Source organism: Colius striatus, chromosome 1 (assembly GCF_028858725.1).
Source record: "Colius striatus isolate bColStr4 chromosome 1, bColStr4.1.hap1, whole genome shotgun sequence".
Taxonomy (NCBI): Eukaryota; Metazoa; Chordata; class Aves; order Coliiformes; family Coliidae; genus Colius; species Colius striatus.
Window position 1 is genome coordinate 200783383 of NC_084759.1, and position 20540 is coordinate 200803922.

Sequence of the window (20540 nt, forward strand, 5' to 3'; positions counted from 1 at the left end):
GGGCTCTTCAGCTGGAGAAGAGGTGACTGAGGGGAGACCTCATTCATGTTTACTGATACATAAAGGGTAGGTGTCAGGAGGATGGAGCCAGGCTGTTCTCAATGATGTCCAGTGATAGGACAAAGGGCAACGGACACAAGCTGGGACATATGATGTTCCAAGGAATCGTAAGGAAAAACTTCTTCCCTGTTCTGGTGAGGGAGCATTGGAACAGGCTGCTCAGATGGGTTGTGGAGTCTCTTTCTCTGCAGATATTCAAAACCCAGCTGGGCGAGTTCCTGTGTGACCTATTCTAGGTGGTCCTGCTCTGGCAAGGGAGTTGGACTGAATGATCTTTCGAGGTTCTTTCCAGCCCTTAAGATTATGTGATTCTGTGATCTTGATTAGTAGCTAGAGGACAGAAGTGGGGTTGCAAATATAAAGTTTTCCTTAGTTGCTGCACATCTGGAGGGTGCTTGAAGAGGAGGAGTGTGCTTTCAGGTGCTTGCAGATGCTTACAGGGATTTCATCCCAACAATTAGAGATAGGGGATGACAGTGAGTATCTTTATTTTGCCTGCTAAAATGTTATGTTTGTCTTAAAACTTGGTTTAGGTCCTGAGACAGATGCGCAAGCTCCCTTGGCAGGATGCAGAAGTAAAAGATTATGTTATATGCTGTATGATCAACATCTGGAATGTGAAATATAATAGTATTCATTGTGTAGCCAACCTCTTAGCAGGGTTGGTCCTTTACCAGGAAGATGTTGGAATTCATGTTGTGGATGGAGTGCTAGAGGATATTCGACTGGGAATGGAGGTAAACAGCCAATGTTCTTATTAAGCTACATTTACCTGCTTATGTTGAAATAAAAACACTGAAATCTTGCCTTAAAAAAAACAATCTTTGTATTCTGGATTTTTGTATGATGACTTTTTTGCCTCATTTGCTTTTTTTAGTTCTATTTTGATCTAAAAACTCAAAAATCCCTGCTTCGCCCCTCCTCTCCCCTCCAAACCCAACCAACTGCGAAGGTTAGGAGGACAGTTGTTTGTCTCCCCTATCATAGTAAGGGTATACAACTTTTACTGTGTAGTCAGGTTCACATAATTTCAAGTACTTTTGAGACTGATCCATGTCTTGATAGACATTGTAATTACAAGAATTCTCTGGGAAATGAAAAATCCATCATAGATTTGAGACAGCATATGCTAAATGTATTTGAACATTATAATAACTACTGTCTGACCAGCTTTCATAACTACTTAATGTTTCATTTTGTGTTATGTGTCCAGCCATAAATAACCATCTTTTCTTATAATGAATTCTATCCTTTTTTTAATACTACTTTTTTTCTTAAAAAAGCAAAAAAACCCAAACTCACAACACTAACAGTCAACAGACCTTTTACAAAGATTCTATTGTGTCTGCATGATAAAGTGAATTTTTTTGTTCTTTTTCCGATTAAAGGTCAACCAGCCCAAGTTCAACCAGCGGCGCATCAGCAGTGCCAAGTTTTTGGGGGAACTTTACAATTACCGGATGGTGGAATCCGCTGTAATATTTCGAACTCTGTATTCTTTCACATCATTCGGTGTGAACCCTGATGGGAGTCCTAGTCCACTGGACCCTCCAGAGCATCTTTTCAGGATCAGATTAGTTTGTACTATCCTTGATACCTGTGGGCAATATTTTGACAGAGGATCCAGCAAACGAAAACTCGATTGCTTCCTTGTATATTTTCAGGTATTCTAAGCTAGATTTTATATAGTTCTGTAGATTTCTTTAAATGCTAATGTAAGTCATTGTGTTACATATTCCTCTCATTGTTCTCTAGCATTACAGTTTTTAGAATCCTGGCTGAGTACTTTAAAGTGACCTGTGTGTTCAGTTATATATGCATATTACTGTTCCAACAAACTTGCAGAACACTGGGGAAACAGTTGATTTTAGTGAATGGTTTCGGTTCTCCCCTGAGAAAGGTCTCAGCAATTAGAATGATAAACTGACAGAAACATTGAGAATTCCAGCAAAGATAAGTATTGAATCTATGGTTAGGAAGGAATAGCTCCATGCAGCAGTGCTGCCTGGCACTGACTACCTGGAAAGCAGCTTTGCAGGAACAGAGGGCTGAAGCTCCTGGACTGAATGAAGATGACATTGAGTTCTGTGCTATGAAGGTGATGAAGGCCAGCAGTGTAGCACGTTCTGTTGGCAGCACACATTGGATTGAGGAGAGTGAAGTTACTTTTTTTTCTCCCCCCCTTCCCTTCTGCTTGGCACTTGGGAGACCACATTTAGAGCACTGTTGCCAGATCAGACCTTGCTGATAGACAAGGTTAGAGACGTGAGCAAACTGAGCTTAGTCCAGTAGAGAGTCACCAAAATTATCACGGGGCTCTTGGTGCTCAGTGTGTGTTTTCTCACCTTGGAGAAGAGAATGCTAACTAGGTGATTGTCCTCAGCTAGTAGTGTTTGTAGAAGAGGAGTTGTCAGATACTTAGCAGGCATGCATGGTGAAAGGATGAGAAGTAGTGGTCCCAAGTTGCAGCAAGGAAAGTTCTGACTCAATAGATGTCATGGAGCAGGAAAAGATTTTGTAATGGGAGTGTTGAAACACTGGAATGGGTTTTTCAGAAAATGGAGAATTCCAGGCCATAGAGTTCATGCTGAAACTCTTTAGACTTAATTTATTTTTCTTTTCTGATTCTCTCTTTATAAAACAAGGATATTAAAAAACAAAAATTAAGGCAATAACAACTTACATTAGACTTTCAAGATATGTATCCTTCATCTATATCTGAGATGTAAAATGATGTTTTGAAGTCTGATATGGTCCAGAGTAACCTTGTCAGTGAAGGAGTCATTATATTCGTTAAATGTTATAATTGCAACACCATTCCTTTTGACTGCTTCACCTTTTAAGTGAGGATTCTGTTACTTTCTTTTCAGATGCAATTTTTACAATAACTTTGACTCTATTGTTAGGTTCACTTAAGCAGTCCTTTGTTACAATTTTATTGTAAGGAGCACATACTAATATCTTACAAAGCAAACCTTGTAAATCACATAATACTGTGCTTTTTTTCATAATATGTCCTTGGGAAATTCATTTTCCTGAAAATATATGGAGGAAGAAATTGCAAGCTGGCTACTTAAGTACTCATCTCTCACAGAAAGAATCTGCCATTAGAAGCCACTTTCATTTTAGTGTGCTTTTTTTTTTCATTCTTCATACTTCTAACAGTTATTATGGTAAAAGGAGCATAATCTTAATGTGTGTGATATCAGCATATGTAGTAGTTGTATGGAATGGGAGAGGAGGGATGTGAAGTTTTTTACATTTTCTATTGTACAAACATGACTAGGCATTACAAACTTCTAAAGTTTCATAGTTTATAAATACCTGTGTGCATACAATTTACTGGAATATTTTGTATTGTAGCGGTATGTTTGGTGGAAGAAAAGTCTGGATGTTTGGACAAAAGACCACCCCTTTCCTATAGACATAGACTATATGATCAGTGATACACTGGAACTGCTGAGACCAAAGATAAAGCTCTGCAATTCTCTGGAAGAAGCTATCAGACAGGTGCAAGACCTGGAACGAGAGTTCTTAATAAAATTAGGTAAGAAAAAATGCAAGAGAAATGAGATCTTTTTCACAATTCCTGTATTTCTTTAAATGATCCTTTCTGTGCTGATGGATAACTACTGTTATTCTCATTATATGATCTTTTTATTTTCATAGTAGAAAGCTTTTTGTAGCTTGTTTGCGTTCTTCTGAGCATTTAAAATCTCCATAACTGTAAATAATGGAGTGTTAAAAAAAGAAGTTAATATGAATCCCATTAATATAGTAGTATTTGGGGAGAGGGAGTGTGTGTGTATATCTATGTACATATATGTGGGGTAGTGTGGTGCAAATGATGAGTAAGAAAGCTATGCATTTTATCAGGAAAATTCAGGAAGCACTGCTACAAAAAGTAGGGAGTATCTGCACACCCACTTACTGCAGCCTTTTGGCTGGTAAGCACTGATGGAAACCAGCCTGGTGATTTCGTAGATTGATTGCTTGGAACTTTGTGTTCCAACTAAAAATGGAGTGTCAAAGTAAGGGTTAGTGTAAGACTATGATAAAAGAGAATATGTTTTGCTTTTAATATGCTGTCCGGTGCTTTGAGCCTTACACTTCCTTGGGAATAATTTTGAATGGGCTTTACATTGCAGTAGAGGCCAGAGGATCACTTCCTTCTCATGAGTTAGACCTTTGATTTTATTATTAAATGTTTTATTTTCTTCTTAAAACATATCTCTTGGCTAGGTTGTTTACTTAAAGATATTTGTAGATCTTGCTATGTCAGTAATAGAATCAGTTACTTTCAGGAGAAAAGGCTGGATTTTGCATAGCTCAGTTGACAAAATACTAGCTAGTGTGTATCTAAAACTACTATCATTATGTTAACCTTTAACCTTTTGTAGATACCAGCTTTTACTGATTATTGGATACTACTGTGCTCATTCTCATTACACGGAGCTGTTTTCTAATCTCTCATTTTTGTTCGCAGACAGCCTTGTTTATGAAAAGTTTTTATATGTAGATTTTACACTTTGTAAGAGTTAATTAAAGCCTTAATAGCACTTCATCTAGACAGACAAGTTTAATTTTTAAGAACAATCCTTTAATCCAGTGGGATAAGTATGTGTTGTTGTCAGGTAAAATGCTACAACCTTTGTTTTAGGAGGAATTTATTAATATGATGTTCATTTAATTGACATGCCTTAAGATTACCTATATAGTAACTGAAATGCTGATTTAAAGTTTCTTTATGATAAAATCTAAATTACTAGCTTTTATGCTCTCAGAATGATAACTAAGAAGTCATATCCAACTAGTTGCATAGACTGCAATATTCTTTTGAAAGCTATTCAGCATATCATAAGAACCTCTGTTCTCTGCATCACCACCTCTGTAGCAGGTGGATTTGGTGTAGCTAAGGGGGAAATAGATGGTGGCTGGATGTGAATTGCATTTGTTTTGGCACAAGCAAAGCCCATCAACAGTACAGCTGAGGTAGTTTCATGTGTGTGTTTGTGTCCCTGCAAAGTGTGTTGCTTTTCTTGATAGTGCTATTGCTTGCTATTAAACTTCAGTACAGGGTGGGATAGTTCCTAGTCCTCTTATTAAGACTGCTGAAAGGTGATCTCAGGAAGATTGTCATGATGATAGGCTCAAACACATCTGAAGGAAATGAGGATTTTAATACCTTAGCAAGAGCTTTAGTAAAACTAAAGTAAGTTGTTGATCAGTTTGTTCCCACAGTTCTTTGACCCATGAGCAGTAACACTGAGAAGGTGTTTAATGCTAAAGACTGTGGTGTGCTTTGCTTTGTCAGGCTGAAGTTTTATTCTGGGCAGAACAGTGGGTTGGCTTGTTGCTTGCAGACCTTGCACTGGGGACTGGCTGTTGGTTCCTGTGCTGCTGTGGTGATTTTGTACTGGTGAGAATATAGAGTGATTCAGAAGAACATCTTGTGTTATGGAGCAGCACATACTTTAAAGAGCACAGTGTTCACAAGTACAAGAGAGGGGAAAAAGAATACTTTGAAAACACTGCAATATGAAGAAGGAAATATGTGCCTGTACTCAACAGAAATGGAATAATGGAATAATAGAATCATAGAAATCCTCAATAACTACCATACAACCACAAATACCATTCATTGTCTTTCTGAGTTTTGTCTGATTTAAGCACAACTCTAACATTCACCACCTCTTAAAGCTGATCTTTGTGATCTTAGACAAATTTTCCTAGACCAGACTCTGTGTGTCTTCATATTGCATCTCAAAGGCAGCTGGAAGTGGAGAAAAACACAAAGTAACATGCCCCAAACCACTTGTATATTTAGAATTTAAACTTCTACTTAAGAATTGCATATGACCATGTTAGTTTTCTGCCCCTGGCAGAGAACAAACAAGTGTCATAAGCACAGAACGATGTGTCCGTTTGTTGTCCAAAAAGCCTTACACTAACAGCTGACCTTCAGTGTGGTTGGTAGTATTAAAATATGAATGCCAGACTGTATGGTAATTGTATTGACTCCTTAGTAAAATCTTTGCTTAGGTTTGCAGTGTTGCTGAAGGTTGGCATCAGCATTGATTTCTGCTACCTCAGACCACTGTATCTGGAAGATGAAGTAGCTTTGCAAATTAATGAAAAAAAAAAAAAGCATGTATGAGAACAGTAGTATATGCTAGTAGCTTTGTTCTTCTTTTCAGTGAATTACTTAATTTTTGCAAAAGCTATTCTTTGAAAACAGGTCACTGAATGGAATCATAGAATGGAATCATAGAATGGTAGGGGTTGGAAGGGACCTTTAGAGATCATCTAGTCCAACCCCCCTGCAGAAACAGGTTCACCTAGATCAGGTCGCATAAGAAGTTAAAACTTATTTTTCACTACTGTGGGAATGGTATAGATAAGGCTGTTGCAGTGAAGGATACCTTATTGAAAGAAAGCATTACTGCACTGAGGGATATCTTATTGAAAGTGTAGGGAGCTATGGTTGATGCCTTACACACAGAGTAAACTTAAATGTTGTGAGACACAGAGATGACGAGCATGTTAGTAAGTAGATCTGTAAGATGAGGTATAACTCAGTGGAGGAGCTGTCAGTCCTGTCTGCAAGTAGCATCAGCACACTAGGTTATGCTTTTGGAAGAGAGTGGTTTCCTAAAGGCATTATGTAGGCAGCTGCATCCTCCTAGGTTCACATGCAGCGTCAGAGCATTAGAAGGGTCAGAAAGGATTATTACAGGTTGAGAAAATAATTGTCAGCAGTGCAGAGCACTGGAACGAAGACTGCAGGGGCTTGCTGTCTTCTGGGTTCTGCTGGTTTTGTAAAACATCTGTAATTTAGTGCTCATATTTCAGTGCATGTCTCAAGGTTGCACTTGGAGGATATTTTGAAGCAGTTTGCACAGTGTAGCTTCTTGATTGCTGCTCTACAGGAGATTTTAAATATTCCCCATAATGTTTCTCTTTTTTTCTAGCAGGAAAATTATTACCCTTGACAAGAAAGCTAAGTATAGAGAAGGTTCTTCATCAGAAGTTGAATATTACAACCCATTGGAAGTTTCACTGCTCAATAACAATAGACTTCTGAAGTGATCTTCCACATATAGCTGGAGTGTTCTTATTCTAATTCTGTTCTAGTTCCTGGTTCTAATTCTTTCTCATTTTCCAAATTTTAGGAATTGTGAATGACAAAGATTCCAAAGATTCCATTACAGAAGGAGAAAACCTGGAAGAGGATGAAGAGGAGGAGGAAGGTGGAGCAGAGACAGAGGAACAATCTGGAAATGAAAGTGAAGTAAATGAGCCAGAAGAAGAAGTGAGTTGAATCATTTACCTTGCCTTGCATAAAAAGCATAAGTAATCAATATTTGGACTACTCATTAGTTTGTGAAGCCCTTCTGTGTCACAGAGTGGGCAGGTGGAATGGACATGCACAACCCGTTCAGTACGCTTGAGGGTATTGCCATCCCAATCTTGTCTATGTGGAAAACTGAGTGCAGAGTGTTTGAGGCTTACTCCAGAGAAATTATGGCAGAAACTTGAACTTGACAAGTTTGCTCAGGATATGTGCTGCTTCTCAACAAAAAAGATGTTTTCAGGTTTTTGGCTTGAAAACACTTTGAGATAATTTTCTTTACCTCTTGTAGAAACAAATGTATTGACAAGATGTCAAAGCAGTCGTGTAGGGAAAATAACAGGTGTTCAGAGTATGCCTGTATAATATGGATAAGTAAGATTTATGGGGTGTAACAACCTTCCTGTTTACTGTGACAATATTTTGAATCAAAAATGGTGGAGCCAATAAAAAAGACACGCACATAGAAATTCTAACTTGTCACTATGACACAGCAGAGTTGACAGGATAATGGTAGTGTTGTGAGAAAGTGAGTTCATCAAGGAAACGGGAAACGTTTTTTTTCTCCTTATGGTTGGGTTGATTGGTTTTACAAGTAAGCTTTCTTTCAATCTATACTTCTCATCTTTGAAGTTCCTGAAGTTTGGCTGGATTTGTGCCCTTGCCTACAAATGAATAATATCATTAGAATTCTAAACAGTGGGAGGGTTGACATCTGGAAATGTTCTTGTCGAGCCTGCCTTGCTCAAAGCAAGGTCACCTATAGCAGTTTGCTTGAGGCAATGTCCAATCAAGTTTTGAATGTCTCCAAGGATGAAGGCTTCACAACCTTCTGGGTAATATCTTCCAGTGTTTAAACACTGTCATAGTAAAGAAGCCTTTTCTCTCTTAGTTTAAATTAAATTTTTCAACTTGTGTCCATTTGTGTCTGTCACTGGGCACCACTGAGAAGAGTCCATCTCCCTCTTTATTGCTTCAGGTATTATACACATTGAGAAGATCTCCTCCTACTCTATGCCTTCTGCTCCCCAGACTAAACAATGTCATCTCTCTCAGCCTCTTCTCCTGTGACAGGTGCTCCAATCCCCTAGTCACCATGGCTTCTTGCTGAACTCACTCCAGTATGTCCATACCTGTCTTATAATGGGGAGCCTGGAAATGGGTTCAGGCTGATACATTAAATACAAAACATAACAAGCAAATTAACAGAAACTGAAGTGAACTAAACAGGTTTGGATGTGGAAAGGTTGGACAAGGTGCAGAAAATGTGTATGAGGAATCAGCTGCAAGTGGTCTTTTTTGTTTTAATATACCCAGAATTTGTTAATTGAATATTTCAGGAGGGCTCTGACAATGAGGAAGAAGAAGGTGAAGAAGAGGAGGAAGAAAACACAGATTATCTTACAGACTCCAATAAGGAAAATGAAACTGATGAGGAGAATACAGTATGTGTTTTGCTTTTTTAATGTTGGGTTTTCTTTACTGAATGTTTTTTTGCCATTGTTCTTCATACATACCTGGGAAAATATGGCTAGAATACTCCCTGCTGTTCTTTCAAATACATTTCAGAGCTTATCTTTCTATTGGCAGACTTTGATTATTACCTTCTGAAAGTATTGATGCTCTCAACTTTACCACAACATGTTTTCACAGGACTGTGCACTTTCACAGGTAGCTAGACTGGAAAAGATTGCATAAATGATGGTTTTGTAGTGCCAGCAATAGTAGCAAACTGATCTAATACAACAAGGTAAACAGGTTAACACTAAAAAGGAGACAAATGAAGAAGTGAAAATTCCTTAAGTATTAATTTGGGATTGCAGATTGTAACATTTATAGCAAAAAATACCCAATCTGCTTTGAGCCTCAGTTGCAGTTACACAGTAAGGAAAGTGCTGATTGTTATAGAACAATGTGGTGGAGTAGTGACTTGAAATGTTTTTGTTATCATATTGTGCTTTCCAAGTAATGAAATAAATATAATAAAGACCATCTAACTTCATGGACTTAATAGAGAAATCAGTTAAACTAGGTGTGGTGGGGTAGAGACTTTGTATAGTTGCCATATCTAGAATGTGTACATAGGCATCTGTACACATACGTAGTATGTCAGAATATTATGAGTGGCCAGCCTTCATAATAACTGCTGCAGTAAACATCAGAAAATATTTCCTTAATAAAATAATCCAGGATGAAAACTCTTTTTCTTTCACAATTTCTTTTACAAACCTTTTTGTTACATATGATATGCAAGCTGTAAGAATATTTTTCCACTTATTTCCTGACTGAATGTTCACATTTCTGAAACTGATGTAATGAAAGCTTTTTTCCCCGTGGCAATAGGAAGTAATGATTAAAGGAGGAGGACTTAAGCATGTCCCTTGTGCAGAAGATGAGGACTTCATTCAGGCATTGGATAAAATGATGCTGGAAAATCTTCAGGTATAAATTTTTATTAAATTAATATAACTTGCAGTACCACTAACTGTATTTGATTGATTTACCTAATGATTAATGCTTAGCTGACCATACAGAAGAACATTAGTTTTTTCTTCCTTCGTTGTCACACATATTTTACTGTATGAATAACAACTGCAGCAGAGACTATGCGATGCTTCTGACTTTATCCATCATCTAAGCATGGATTTTAATATATTTCAATTAGCTGCATTTAAATTTACAAAATCTTAAAGTCCTTTTTTTTTAAAGTCACATCTGGTAAATATTTTAAGTATAAATAGCACTGTATGAGGAATATGCTACATAAAAATCTTGAATGTAGTATGTCCATTCTCAAGTGTCTAATTAAATCTGTAGATTTCTTTACCCAAAAGGTTGTTGTCCAGAATTCCTTTAAAATTTGAAGTCTTGAAAATGTCTCTAACCTTCTTCTTCACAAGCAAAGAAAACAAAGGAAAATGTGATAAATCCTATTACATTTATTCATATATTACTCTGGTTTCTGGAAGGTTCAGTCATGAAATTAGGAATGCTGACAAACTGACTTCTTAGCATCTGGTAACTTGTAAAATTTACTCTATTTTTTCAATAGCAACGAAGTGGTGAATCTGTTAAAGTACATCAGTTGGATGTAGCTATTCCTCTACATCTCAAAAGTCAGCTCAAGAAGGGTCCCCCACTTGGAGGTGGGGATGGAGAGTCAGAGTCTGGAGACACAATGCCATTTGTCATGTTAACACGAAAAGGCAACAAACAGCAGGTAAGAGTTTACATAAGGTATAGATACTGTTTAAATAAATAAGATCCTTTCAGTTTGTTTGAAAGTCACACTCAAACCACAGGATTTTTAATTACTTTGCCCTTTTCTCAGAATGCGATACACACAACTACATTTTGATAAACAGAGAATGCTGTGTGTCATTGCTTGGAATTTTTGGATGCTAATGGAAATAATGAGAGAAATTCTGGGGTTAAATTATTCCATTACAGATGACATTTGACAATCACACCAGTAGGACAGTAGTATCTCTTACATATATTTTAAATATATTTGAAGATGGATGGATGTGGTTGGTGGACTGTTGCTGAATGTTGAAAGGAGTAGGGGGAAAAGGGAATATTCTAGAATCTTAAGATCCTACAGATTTTTCTAAAAACACTTTCAGCTTCAAATCAAGATATGTGATGTTTGCGAAATTCCGTTTCCTAAGTAACTGCCACTTGGCTGAATTTGTTCAATTGTATAAGAAGTCATTATCTCTGAAGATAGTTTTAGGGAACTATGCCAGAAAACACTGAGTGCGTCTCTCTAGAGAAACTTAAATGGAAATTATTTTGATGAAACAAATAAACCCGGTGTTCCATACAGGCAAGCTATATATTTGCCTTGGCTTTTTCCTCCAGTATGTCAGAATTTTCCTAGGTCAGCAAATGCATAGTATACAAATCAATACCTAACATTCCACAGAATTTCTCACCATGGCTTAGGTCTCTTAAAGAAACCTTTTCATTTCAGTTGTGTAAGTCAATGATGAACTTCACGAGAGACTCTGAGATGATGTGGAAAGCAAAACGAACACAATCGTTCATTCCATGCATCTGGACCTTTCAAGTGTTCAGATCCATGTCATTACTTTGTTAACCTGAATTCTGACAGTAGTATAACAGTTGGAATACACAATCCTGGAGTAGAATCTTTCTCTTCTTCTTGATGAAAGGCTTCAAAAGTCTATGTAGAAAGTGAGAAAAGTCTCTTCTCATGAAACACTTGAACTAGTGAGAATGTGTTGTGCTAAGGAAGTGCTTTGGTAGTGTAAGTGGTGATACCTATTTGAGTGGGCACGTACATAGAATCATAGAATGGTAGGGGTTGGAAGGGACCTTTAGAGATCATCTAGTCTAACACCCCTGCAGAAGCAGGTTCATCTAGATCACGTCACATAAGAACATGTCCAGGTGGATCTTGAAGACCTCCAAGGAAGGAGATTCCACAACCCCTCTGGGCAGCCTGTTCCACTGCTCTGTCACCCTCACAGTGAAATGGTTTTTTCTTATATTTAAGTGGAACTTTTTGTGTTCCAGCTTCATCCCATTACCCCTTGTCCTGTTGCTAGATACTATAGAAAAAAGGGGTGTCCCAACCTCCTGACACCCACCCTTTAGATATTTGTAAATGTTAATAAGATCACCCCTCAATCTTCTCTTCTCCAGACTAAACAGCCCCAGTTCCCACAGCCTTTCCTCATATGAAAGATGTTCCAGTCCCCTCATCATCTTGGTGGCCCTGTGCTGCACTCTCCAGCACTTCCCTGTCCGTCTTGAGCTGAGGAGCCTAGAACTGGACACAGGACTCCAGATGAGGCCTCACCAGGGCAGAGTAGAGAGGGAGAAGAACCTCCCTTGACCTGCTGGCCACACTTTTCTTGATGCATCCCTGGATGCCATTGGCCTTCTTGGCCATGAGGGCACATTGCTGGCTCATGTTTAGCTTATTATCTATCAGGACTCCCAGGTCTCTCTCTGCAGAGCTGCTCTTCAGCAGTTTGACCCCCAGCCTGTACTGGTGCATGGGGTTGTTCCTTCCCAGATGCAGGACTCTGCCCTTGTCCTTGTTGAACCTCATGAGGTTCCTCTCTGCCCAACTCTCAAGCTGGTTGAGATCCCGCGGAATGGCAGCACAGCCTTCTGGGGAATCAGCCAGTCCTCCCAGTTTGGTGTCATGAGCGAACTTACTGGGGGTACACTCTGTCCCCTCATCCAGGTTGTTGATCAAGATGTTGAACAAGACTGGCCCCAGAACCCATCCCTGTGGAACTCCACTGGCCACAGGCCTCCAACTCGACTCTGTGCCATTGATCACCACCCTCTGGGCTCTGTCATTCAGCCAGCTCTTGATCCACCTCACTGTCCACTCATCCAAGCCACACTGCTTGAGCTTTCTGATGAGGATGTTGTGGGAGACAGTGTCAAAAGCCTTGCTGAAGTCAAGGTAGATGACATCCGCTGCTCTCCCTTCATCTAGCCAGTGGTTATGCACTCATAGAAGGCTATCAGGTTGGTCAAACAGGATTTCCCCTTGGTGAAGCCATGTTGACTCACCCTGATAACCATCTTATCCTTCATATGTTCAGTGATAACATTCAGGCTGAGTTGTTCCATCACCTTTCCAGGGATGGAGGTGAGACTGACTGGCCTGTAGTTTCCTGAGTCGTCCTTCCTGCCCTTTTTGAAGACTGAAGTGACATTGGCCTTTCTCCAGTCCTCAGGCACCTTACCTGTCCTCTGTGATTGTTCAAAAATGATGGAGAGAGGCTTAGCAATCACATCAGCCAGCTTCCTCAGCACTCTAGGATGCATCCCATCAGGACACATTGACCTATGAGCCTTAAACTTGGCCAACAAGTCTTTAACCTCTTCCTCTTCCACATGCTAGCATTTACTAGTGATGTTTAACTGATTTCCTTACTACATTTGTTTAGTTATTCTGTTATCCTGGAACTTGAAATTGTATAGAAAGCTTTACAGAAGTTTTGAGTATGGAATTTTAACAGTTGTCATTTGGTTCAGAAAGGATTTAAGAAGACTTTGGTTTTTTTACATGATGTTTAGCTTCTTCAGGGTAATCTCTGGGAGTATCTGTAGTTACCAAGAGTTTTAGGATCTTCATATTATGTGTGAGGAGAAAAAATACTGCCTACATGTGGTTTAAAGAAAGCAGAACTTGTTCAGGAGTTTTCCCTGTTCCTCCCCCAATATTTGGTTTTGGGAGTAGGCTCTTCCTGCAAAAACTGTCAATGTTTCTAGAAATGTAGAAAACAGTTGCTTTATAGACTGCTTCAGTTCTTGAGTCAGTGAAAGGCTTCTTTGTATTAAGGAAAAAAATATGTCTTAGGAGTCAGTATTAATAGAAAAATAAGCAGGAAAGAAGAGGTGGAGTTGAAAAGAAAATAATTATTCTTTCTCATAGTACTTTATTTTAAATCTATGTGAGCAAAATATGCATGGAGTTTTCAAGTGGTAGATGCATCTTTTATTGTTAACTGGAAGTTTACAGCTATAATTTTTTTAAAAAGCCAAAAGGAGTTTGGAAACAAGCTGGAAGGCTGTAAGAAACTTCCCATCTGCACAGTCACTGGAATGAGGAAATACATCCTCACTGTGACATGGACCTAATCGCTTGCTAACTCAGCAGTTGATTTGCTCTCTATGTTCGTCAATGGTGCTGCTGAAACTAGAAATCTCCACTGTAAGAAAGAACTTACTGATGAAAGTGAAACATGCATTGCTTCTTTCCAGAGGTTAATATTTGGTGGTTGAGGTCCAGTCACTAAAAACTCACTTCACTCACTTACGTTCAGCCAGATTTTAGTGGAGCGCTGACAACTAGTTTTTTTGAAGCAAACGAGAAAACTGACTGCAGCTTACCAGCAGCATATAACCTGAATTAATGGTCGTTGCAGGATGATAGTAATGAGGCCACAGTATTTTATCCCTTTTTGTCACACTGGTTTACAAAAAGCAATAGCAAGGATATTGAGTAGACCAGTATCTTGCAGTAGATGGCTATTTTTTTTTCACCTGTCATTTGTAGCAAAGAGATTGTGTGACAAAACTTAAAAAACTAGTAGCAATGGAACTGAACATGGTTATTGGAAATTAGGCTGTGGCATCATGATTTATCCAAAAGCCACGAGTGAAATAAAGAAACATTGCCATGATAAGGGAGTTGAGCTGATGTCTGTGTAACACCATTTAGTGGTTTTGAAACTGTCCAAGAAGTTTTATGCTAGATAGGTATGAACTAAGGTAACACTTAGGAAGTAAAAAGAAGATCACCTAGTGTCAACATGTTTGGTTAGTAATTTCAGTAATTATCGTATCTGTTACTAATTGTCATGAGTGATTTGATTTCAGGTGGCAACTGTCCCATTGCCTTGAGATAGTGACTCGATATTTTCTTAATTACCATTCTGGTTTTTGTATCTGCTTCTTTCATTTGAACCCTTCTATATTTCAGTTTTCTTCTTTACACTTTAAGCATCCTGTCTGAAAACACATCAATCATATTGAGCTGATAAATCCATAGAATAAGTAAAATACAAAGGACATACAAAAATGAATGAGGAACATAATGGTGAAGCTAAGGAATTACTTCTATCATGAAATGCTGTTAATGGGTTAGTTACTATGCCTTAACTTGAATTGACTGTTCTTGGCTTGGATGGGCATATATTTTCCTGGGCAAAGAAAAACTGATTAGATGGTTGAGTCCAAAGAGTCGTGGTCAATGGAGTTAAATCCAGTTGGTGGCCAATTACGAGTGGTGACCCTGGGGCTCAGTGCTGGGGACACTCCTGTTCAACATCTTTAATGATCTGGATGAGGAGATAGAGTGCACCCTTAATAAGTTTGCAGATGACACCAAGGGTGGAAGTGTTGATCTGCTTGAGGGAAGGGAAACTTTACAGAGAGATTTAGGCAGGCTGGATGGCTGGGCCAAGGTCAGTTCCATGAGTTTCAGTAAGGCCAAGTGTCAGGTCCTGAACTTGGGCCACAACAACCCCCAGCAGTGCTACAGGCTTGGGGAGGAGTGGCTGGAAAGCTGCCAGGCAGAGAGGGACCTGGGAGTGTTGATTGACAGCAGCTGAACATGAGCTAGCAGTGTGCCCAGGTGGTCAAGAAGGCCAAGGGCATCCTGGCCTGGAACAGGAACAGTGTTGTCAGGAGTACGGAGATGATCATTCCCCTGTGCTTGGCTTTAGTGAAGCCATTACCTCGAATGCTGTGTCCAGTTTTGGGCCCACCTCTACAAGAAGAACATGGAGGTGCTGGAGAGGATACAGAGATGGCCTACCAAGCTAGAATTTTGAGCACATTTCACATGAGGAGCGGCTGAGGGATCTGGGGCTGTTTAGCCTGAGAAAAGAAGGCTCAGGGGAGACCTTGTCGCCGTCTACAACAAACTGAAAGGAAGCTGCAGCAAGGTGGGGGCTAGCTGCAGCAAGGTGGCAATAGAGCAAGAGGAAATGGCCTCAAGTTGCACCATGGGAGGTTCAGGCTGGCTATGAGGAGGAATTTCTTTCCTGAAAGGGCTGTCAGACATTGGAACGGGCTGCCCAGGGAGGTGCTGGCATCACCTTTCCCGGAGGTGTTTAAGAGATGATTGGACTTTGGACTTGGGCTAATGGTCTAGTGGTTGATAGGGCTGAGACAAAGGCTGGACTCGATCTTATAGGTCTGTCCCAGCTGAAGTGATTCTATGATTCTAACTGTTGCAAACACGTTATTTTCAAACGCTGCATCTGAGTTCTCGACGTCATCTCACACTCACCATTCATCTGTTCCTAGTGGGGCACTACTATCTAATAGATACCTTGACATTTCTTAGTAATTATTGCACAAAGTACTAATCATATGCATATCAATGCTCCATACTTGAGGATTTTGCTTTTACATACACCTTCCCAGGGGAGGTTTTGATAAAGCGTCTTTCTGTCTGCAGCTTTTGACAGTGTAGTAGAAATGAATCTCCCCTCTGCCTCTGAAAATCTTGTATTTTTTCAGAGAGGATGTTTCTGTGGGAGTAGTACCAAGCTTACATTTAACACACCTTATGGCAAATCAGATAGTGTATTATATGTGTAGTGTGGATGTTTGGGTGTGGAGGAGGAAGAAAAGATTAAATTTGCCACCACAGATATCTCTAGAGTAATAAGAAGCACAATAGAGCAAGAATTCATTATATAAAGAAGTATCAGCAAAGGAATGCTGAGGGATATCTGAAACGCTTGGAACAGTTTTCCTCTCATAACCACAAGGGATAATAGTAGAAATTCTGCTCAGGGGCTTCATCTCTTGTAAGGAAGAGACTTTTGGAGAGAGGATGCAGCTTTCTGAGCCCAGCTGTGGTGCTTGAGATCAAGACCGATGTAATCCACTGTGAATTGGCTTGTATGAAAATAAGAAATAAGCAATAAAGCATATAGCTATGTGTTCCTGGTAAAAGTAAATCAATTTTGTTTCCCATAAATACTGTTTGTAATAGTCTTTTGCCTTAGTAAATACATCAGCCTGTTTTTATGTTGTCTGCGTCTGTAGATCTGAATATCTTATATTTCCTCATGCTTCCTAATGTGAAACAGAGTATAAACAACACACTTTTCAGTAGAAACTTCTGTAGAAAGCATCTCATAATCTAGAAATAACCAAATCCCTTTTTTGTTTTGGATTGTTTGGTGGTTTTTTTCTTTACTGTGATGGCCACTTAAAAACTTACTTTCACTTGCAGTTTAAGATCCTAAATGTACCAATGTCTTCCCAACTTGCTGCAAACCACTGGAACCAACAGCAAGCTGAACAGGAAGAGAGGATGAGAATGAAAAAGCTCACTTTGGATATCAATGAACGGCAAGAACAGGAGGACTACCAGGGTAAGAAAGTCACTAAGTATTTAGTTCTTATTTTTGGAGGAGAAAATATGTGTGATAATTAGCAGTTCAAGTTCTTTTTCATGAAAAACCTGTATTTTAGTTTCAGTCATTCATTATTTACTCCCTGGTCTCTGTGTGTGAAATTTTTATAGCTCTTCTTTTCACAGAGTTTTTGACTGGCCTTTGAATTTAAACATTCCCATTTATTTTGTGAAAGGTTTTGGGATTGTTTCTTTAAAAAAAAGGGAACACAAAATTAATCTGATGATTGTGGCACTGTCTGTGTTACTGCAAGACAATTGAGCTGGATACAAGAGGAATTAATTCTGTGCAACTTAAGCTCAGCTTTTTATATATGAGTAGGTATTTTAGATATTAGTAGTATTTAGAATATTGATCAGTCTTGCTGCTAAGACTTGCAAATACTGTGAGGTAACCATCACCTGCGAAATAAAAACTGTCACCTTTAGCTTCATATTGGTAAAGATTCTAGAAGTTCAAATCTGGAACATAAGAATATACTAGCAGAAGGAAGGTTTCATGCAAATTTTGTGATCTAGTTTGTCGTTTAGAGATATATAGGTTTGAATTTTTGGAACCTGAACAGACTGAAGCAACCAGTTAACACAACAGATTGTATAACCCCTTGCACTTGATGTGTTTTGGTTATTGGGTGGTTTGGGGTGGGGTTTTTTTCAGATTCAACTTTCCTTGACTTAGTTAGTAAACAAAGCCAGACCAATAAAACTGTTGGCATTCAGTTCTTACGTTAGTATTTCCATTTAACATCTCCACAGTTCTTGCTCTACTTGTTTTCTTTTTTTTAAAGGTGTTGCAGTCTGGTGGTAATCACAGTATAAGTAGTTAATTAGCAGGAAATCTCATTTAAGGTATTTAGTGAAAGGTCATTATTCATCAAGAAATGGCAACTTTAAATTAAAGCAGCTGCAATTCTAAAACCACTGTGGAATCTAACACTCCTTTCAGAGCTTTGGTAGAACAAGAATTAAACTTGTAAAAGTAAAAGATAAGTAAAATCAGTTTGTTTAATCTAGGATTTTATTGGGAGCAATTGTGCTTCTTATTAAAAAAAAAAAGATTATGTTGATTTTTGTCCAAGAGAAATGAATCAGACAATTGATATCAATTGATAACCAGTAATAGGTATTTTTTATTTTACTTCCTTGTAGATTTTGTAGGTGCTGTGTTATGAAGCAATAATCTAGGAGGAAAATCAGCACAGAAATGTTTTTCCATAATTGACAACCATTTTCAAAACAACTGTAGATTCTTGTTTATTAACCTGGGTAATAGACACAGTAAAACCAAACTAAAAGGACCTTTGAAACAGGTTAAATTAAGCAGGCCAAATTATGTTCCTCTTCAGACATATTTTTTATTTACATTTTGTGCAGTTGATTGTTACTTTTGAACAGTCATCTTGCCTGTAACAAGTTGGTACATACCCATTGAAAGAAAGACTTGGTTTTAACTCTCTGTTTCAAGCTTTGAAGTTACATGGGGAGGAAGGAGTCTCAGTTTCTGGAAGAATGCCTCAGGGTTGTCGTAATGTTTGCACATACATTTAGGCTTTTTTCATCTGCTCATTGTAGCTAATAGATGAAAATTCACCAATGTACTTCAAAGTATCAGACAATTATTTAATACATCAGCAGTGTTTATTAGTATTCAATTTTTAATTTAAAGAAATATTAGTAACTAATTTAGGCTAGTACTTTTCTGCATAGGTTATTTTTTCCTTTGTGACACACCTTCAAGCTGGCTAATATGTTGTGCTCGCTCACGATCTCTTCCTTCTGTTATCCTCTCCTCTACTCAACTTCTCAGCTGCTGACTTTTCACAAGCCCCAGTATTTTCTTTCACCTACAATGTGGAAAACAGAAGAGACAGGCATGCACATACTTGTTCATTCATTGCTTGCTTCTAGCACCTGGCTGGCAACGTACCTTCATCTCTTCTTACTTTCTTCCTGAGTCTCATCATTGCCAAGAGAGATCTCTCCTGGCATGCAGCATTGTTCTGAAGGATGTTATTTCATGATGTTTACAGAAGTGGGCTGTCAGTGTGTGGAATGGCTTCTTTTGCCTTTTCCAGATGTTGTTAAGGACCTATATAGGGCATGAATACATGTTTTAACTGTTGGCACCCATATTGTATGTTATATGTTCAGAGTTTCCCAGTTTCTCAAAGACTGGGTGGATAACTTGCTGAAAGTTTTGCATTTGTAAATGGCAAGAGAATCTGAGTCCCCAGTTTTGCCCCATGCAGGTCCCTGTGAGAACAGGGGAATTTTGTTTCTAGCAGGTGATGGTTCTGTGTCTCCAATGAGATTACCAGAGATTAGAGAACCAGACAGAGCAGACTTTCAAACATAATCTATTTAACAGCTTATTCCACTTTTCCCCTTCATTTATTCCATCGTGTCTGATTGCTGAGTAATGTAGATTGCTGCACAGGTGGGCTGTCAGAAATACTTTCTATTAGATGCACTAACATATGGGCAGAGGTTATGTGGAGGTTCCTGTGCTGTATTTGTAATTATGTTGGGTATTTAATAACCAATCATTCATAACCTGGGAAAGAGCCATTTGTTATAATTTTTAAAAAATGAAATAAAATTTTAGAGATTAAGCTTTACCAAGTGCCAAATTGCAATACTTCAGCTGCCCAAAAATGTGGATGTCCTGGGCTAAACTGGGTCATGGTTCTGCAGGGGGATTGGACTAAATGATCTCTAAAGGTCCCTTCCAACCCCTAGCATTCTGTGATTCTATGTAGGCTTCTTTCTGCACCCACCTCCTTCCTGCTGATCAAAAAATTATGAACTCCATCCATGGGACAGCTGGTGTAATGTAGGTCAGCTGAGTCACCCTCTTCAGGTGCCTGCCTTCTCTGTAAAAGGATCCTATTATGGCTAGCTTAGACTTAAATACCTGACTTCTCAATGCCTAATTTTAGGACAGGTTTCTTGCTGAGTCCTTAATTGACAGCAACATTGTCCAACTGTTACTATTTCAGGGTAGTTTAATGTCGTGGCTTCTCATACCACTGTGAAGCTTTGTCCCTGATCATTGATAAAGGAAGTGGTGGCTGATACGTTTGGAAAGAAAAAGTCACAGCTCTTTTCTTTAAGCAGCTGTAATGAAAACCATAACTGGCAGTTCCTTCTGTAAGAACATCTGGAAATGCAAGTTCACGTTACAGGATAACTTGGATT

At 38.8% G+C, this 20540-nt stretch overlaps 1 protein-coding gene across 3 annotated transcripts in view; it reads left to right on the forward strand.

The window, feature by feature from the left end:
• Nucleotides 1-20540, forward strand: part of UPF2 (UPF2 regulator of nonsense mediated mRNA decay) — a 67871-nt gene that overhangs the window by 37938 nt on the left and 9393 nt on the right. For all 3 annotated transcript variants that reach the window (XM_062020059.1, XM_062020054.1, XM_062020064.1), the window contains 8 exons: nt 594-797; nt 1449-1724; nt 3424-3607; nt 7233-7372; nt 8752-8856; nt 9755-9853; nt 10464-10631; nt 17160-17301. In XM_062020059.1, coding sequence (XP_061876043.1) covers nt 594-797; nt 1449-1724; nt 3424-3607; nt 7233-7372; nt 8752-8856; nt 9755-9853; nt 10464-10631; nt 17160-17301 — 1318 coding nt within the window. The remainder of the gene's footprint in view (nt 1-593; nt 798-1448; nt 1725-3423; nt 3608-7232; nt 7373-8751; nt 8857-9754; nt 9854-10463; nt 10632-17159; nt 17302-20540) is intronic.